Genomic DNA, 3,540 nt, shown 5'->3' on the forward strand with positions numbered 1-3,540 from the left:
TCAGTGTGTGTCCCCCTCAGTGTGTGTCCCATCAGTGTGTGTCCCCTCAGTGTGTGTCCCATCAGTGTGTACGAATGGGTCAATGAGGCACAGATTGTTGTAAAGAGCTGTGTCTCTATAGTGTCTCTATAGTGTCTTTCTAAAATAGAAAGGAGCTGTATAGGTACAGTCCATTTACAAGAGAGACCTGATTTAAACAAAACACAGATGAGGTACAGACTGAGACGACAATGGACAATCATCCATCGTCTTTAACCGCTTCTTCCATTTTGGATCACGGGGGTCGCTGGTGTCCATGTCCATCAATCACTGTGCGAGAGACGGGGGACACCCTGGACAGGTCTGCAGTCCATCACAGGGACACATAGAGACAATTTAGAGTTACCAATCAGCCTAACATGCATGTTTTTGATCTGTGGGAGGAAACTGGAGTACCGGGAGAAAACCCACACGTGCACGGAGAGAACATGCAAACTCCACCCAGAAAGACCCCTGGACCGGGATTTGAACCAGGGCAACCTGCTCCCTGAGAGGCAGCCGCTCCACCAACTGATCCACTGTCCTTAGACCATCATGTAACAGCATATAAACTGAAAAATAAATAGAATAAATGATATAAAAACAACAGCAGCTACTTTATAAAGTGATGTAAAATACTAAAAACAGAAATGTCTGCGCTGGTTTTCGTTACCGCAGACATTTCTGTTTTGTACAAAGTTTTTTTATTTGTCATTCCACCCCATGTGGTGCATGTGGTGGAATGAAACTGTGCACAGGGTCCCAGTTACATCCAACAAAAGTATGAATTGTAAAGAAACACATTCACAAGATGCTCAGGTTCCTCTTGTGACCTTTACCTCTGTCCTGACGTCGCTTGTTTTTAGCGCTAAGATTCAGAACTTGGTGTCGATGTCTCAGCCCAACAAGTCTGTGAGTGGTGGTGAGGCACCAGGTCACGTGGTCGTCCCAGAGCCTCCGCAGGACAACAGGACCGCTGCTGGAGATGCAGGAGCCAGCACAGACAACCTGGAAGACCGAGAGATCATTAAGTCTCCCAGTGATCCAAAGAAGTACAGGTGAGAGAAAGACAGGTGCTGTGACCGTCTGGGTGTCTTCTTTAATCACCTGGGATCTTGTTCATCTCAGTGAGGTCTCTGATCGAGGACTCTCCTCAGGGGCAGTTTTTATCTCAGGTCCAGACCGATCAGACCAGGTTCTGATCATGTGTCTGCAGATACATGGAGCTGAGCAACGGGCTCCGAGCGCTCCTCATCTCCGACTTCAGCAGCTCAGACGGGACAGGACGCAGCGAGAAACCTGGGGAGGAGGAGGAGGGTTCAGAGGAAGAGGACTCTGGTGACGGCTCCGAGGAGGAGGAGGAGGAAGATCAGGACAGTGACTTTGTCGAGCTGGACAAGGAAAAGGTAGCGAAGAAGACGAAGAGCTCGGAGAAGCAGGTGGATAAAAGGATGATGAAGATGAGCTTAGATCACAAGTTTAAATGGTTGTTGAGACAAACTTCACTCCTGCTTGTGGGTGTGTGCGTGCGTGCGTGCGTGCGCGTGCGTGCGTGCGTGCGTGTGTGTGTGTGTGTGTGTGTGTGTGCTTTCAGGCAGCTGCTGCGTTGTGTATCGGTGTCGGGAGCTTCAGCGACCCTGACGACCTACCGGGTCTCGCCCACTTCCTGGAACACAGTGAGTTTCCTGCTGTCAATCATTCAGATGTAACACAAACATCTGGTGGTCAACCAAAACAATATGACCTCTGCGGTGCCACTTACTACCAGGAAAGTTCTGACCCATCTCACTCTGTGGACCTGTGATGGTCTGCTGGAGTATCTGGCTCAGTGGGTCCCGTAAGTCCTGGAAGGAGGCGAGGCTTCCACAAGCCGGGCTTGTTGGTTCAGAACATCCCACAGATGTGTAGGAGTGGCGAGGTTCTGATCCAGCTGTACAACCTTCACAGCTCAGTACTGGTTGAAGTCCATCCAGTCCTCACGCTGGACATGCTTTAGTTTTATCTTCAAGGACAGACAGTTCATCTGCTGTCTGATAGATCCCACCTACCAACAGCTGCCATGGTAACCAGATGTGTCACCTGCCAGTGGTCATAATGTTTTGGATGCCTAACGAGGTTAAGTCAGGTCCTCCACCTGACTTAACCTCGTTAGATGGATCTACCTGGATTATTGAGCATGTTCAGCTTTAACGTGTTTATTGTTTTCATGGTTTTCATCAAGATAAATTTATGAAATGTATTTGTTGTTTTTTTGGCGAGTCGAGATGGTTCTTCTCGTCCTCAGCATTTCATTGCATTGTTGACCTGGTGTTGACCTTGTGTTGACCTGGTGTTGACCTGGCGTTGACCCTGTGTTGACCTGGTGTTGACCCTGTGTTGACCTGGTGTTGACCTTGTGTTGACCTTGTGTTGACCTGGTGTTGACCCTGTGTTGACCTTGTGTTGACCTTGTGTTGACCTTGTGTTGACCCTGTGTTGACCTAGTGTTGACCTTGTGTTGACCTGGTGTTGACCTTGTGTTGACCCTATGTTGACCCTGTGTTGACCTTGTGTTGACCTGGTGTTGACCCTGTGTTGACCTTGTGTTGACCCTGTGTTGACCTGGTGTTGACCTGGTGTTGACCTTGTGTTGACCTTGTGTTGACCCTGTGTTGACCTGGTGTTGACCTGGTGTTGACCTTGTGTTGACCCTGTGTTGACCCGGTGTTGACCTGGTTTTGACCTGGTGTTGACCTTGTGTTGACCTGGTGTTGACCTGGTGTTGACCTTGTGTTGACCTTGTGTTGACCTTGTGTTGACCTGGTGTTGACCTTGTGTTGACCTGGTGTTGACCTTGTGTTGACCTGGTGTTGACCTTGTGTTGACCTTGTGTTGACCTTGTGTTGATTTACATATGACAAACCAAAAGTAAAATTTGACATGTTTACTCTCATCACTGCTTTTTACCCTTGGTACTTCCTGTGTGTAGTTTTACTTCCTGTATGCCATCACCTGTCCTGGCCTCTCCACGGGCTGCACGTGTATTTTAGAGTTCACTTTAAAATTATTTTTTGTTTTTAAGGTTTTCAACAGCCTTGCCCCGCCTTATTTAACAGAGCTTCTCCTCCACTGCGCTCGCCCTCGGTCACCCAGGTCCTCTGACCAGCTGCTTCTGGTCATTCCCAGCAGTAAGAGGAAGCTCAGAGGAGACGGGACCTTCTCTGTTAGTGGCCCTGAGTTATGGAACAGGCCCCTCACTGTCCATGTTTAAAACTCGTCTGAAAACTCATCTCTGCTCATCGGCCTTCAACCAGCTGACACTAGATTTTACTTCATTTTTGTTTGTATTGATTTCATCCGTTTAACTCGTTGTTTTATTGAGTTGTGTGCTTTGTCACTTTATTTTTATTCTTTCTTTGATCCTGTTCCTGATAATCAGCACTTTGTTTCAGCTGTGGCTGCTGTTAAAGCGCTTTATAAATAAAGCTGATGATGCTGTGTTACTTCCTGTGTGTAGTTTTACTTCCTGTATGCTGTGCTACT

General features: G+C 47.9%; 1 protein-coding gene across 1 annotated transcript in view; it reads left to right on the top strand.

The window, feature by feature from the left end:
* Positions 1–909: 909 nt before the first annotated feature.
* nrd1b (nardilysin b (N-arginine dibasic convertase)) overlaps positions 910–3,540 on the top strand; it is an 18,424-nt gene continuing 15,793 nt past the window's right edge. Inside the window, exons 1-3 of the mRNA XM_037697768.1 lie at positions 910–1,076; positions 1,235–1,457; positions 1,613–1,694. Coding sequence (XP_037553696.1) covers positions 910–1,076; positions 1,235–1,457; positions 1,613–1,694 — 472 coding nt within the window. The remainder of the gene's footprint in view (positions 1,077–1,234; positions 1,458–1,612; positions 1,695–3,540) is intronic.

This window comes from Nematolebias whitei, chromosome 3, assembly GCF_014905685.2.
Source record: "Nematolebias whitei isolate Nwh7 chromosome 3, NemWhi1, whole genome shotgun sequence".
Taxonomy (NCBI): Eukaryota; Metazoa; Chordata; class Actinopteri; order Cyprinodontiformes; family Rivulidae; genus Nematolebias; species Nematolebias whitei.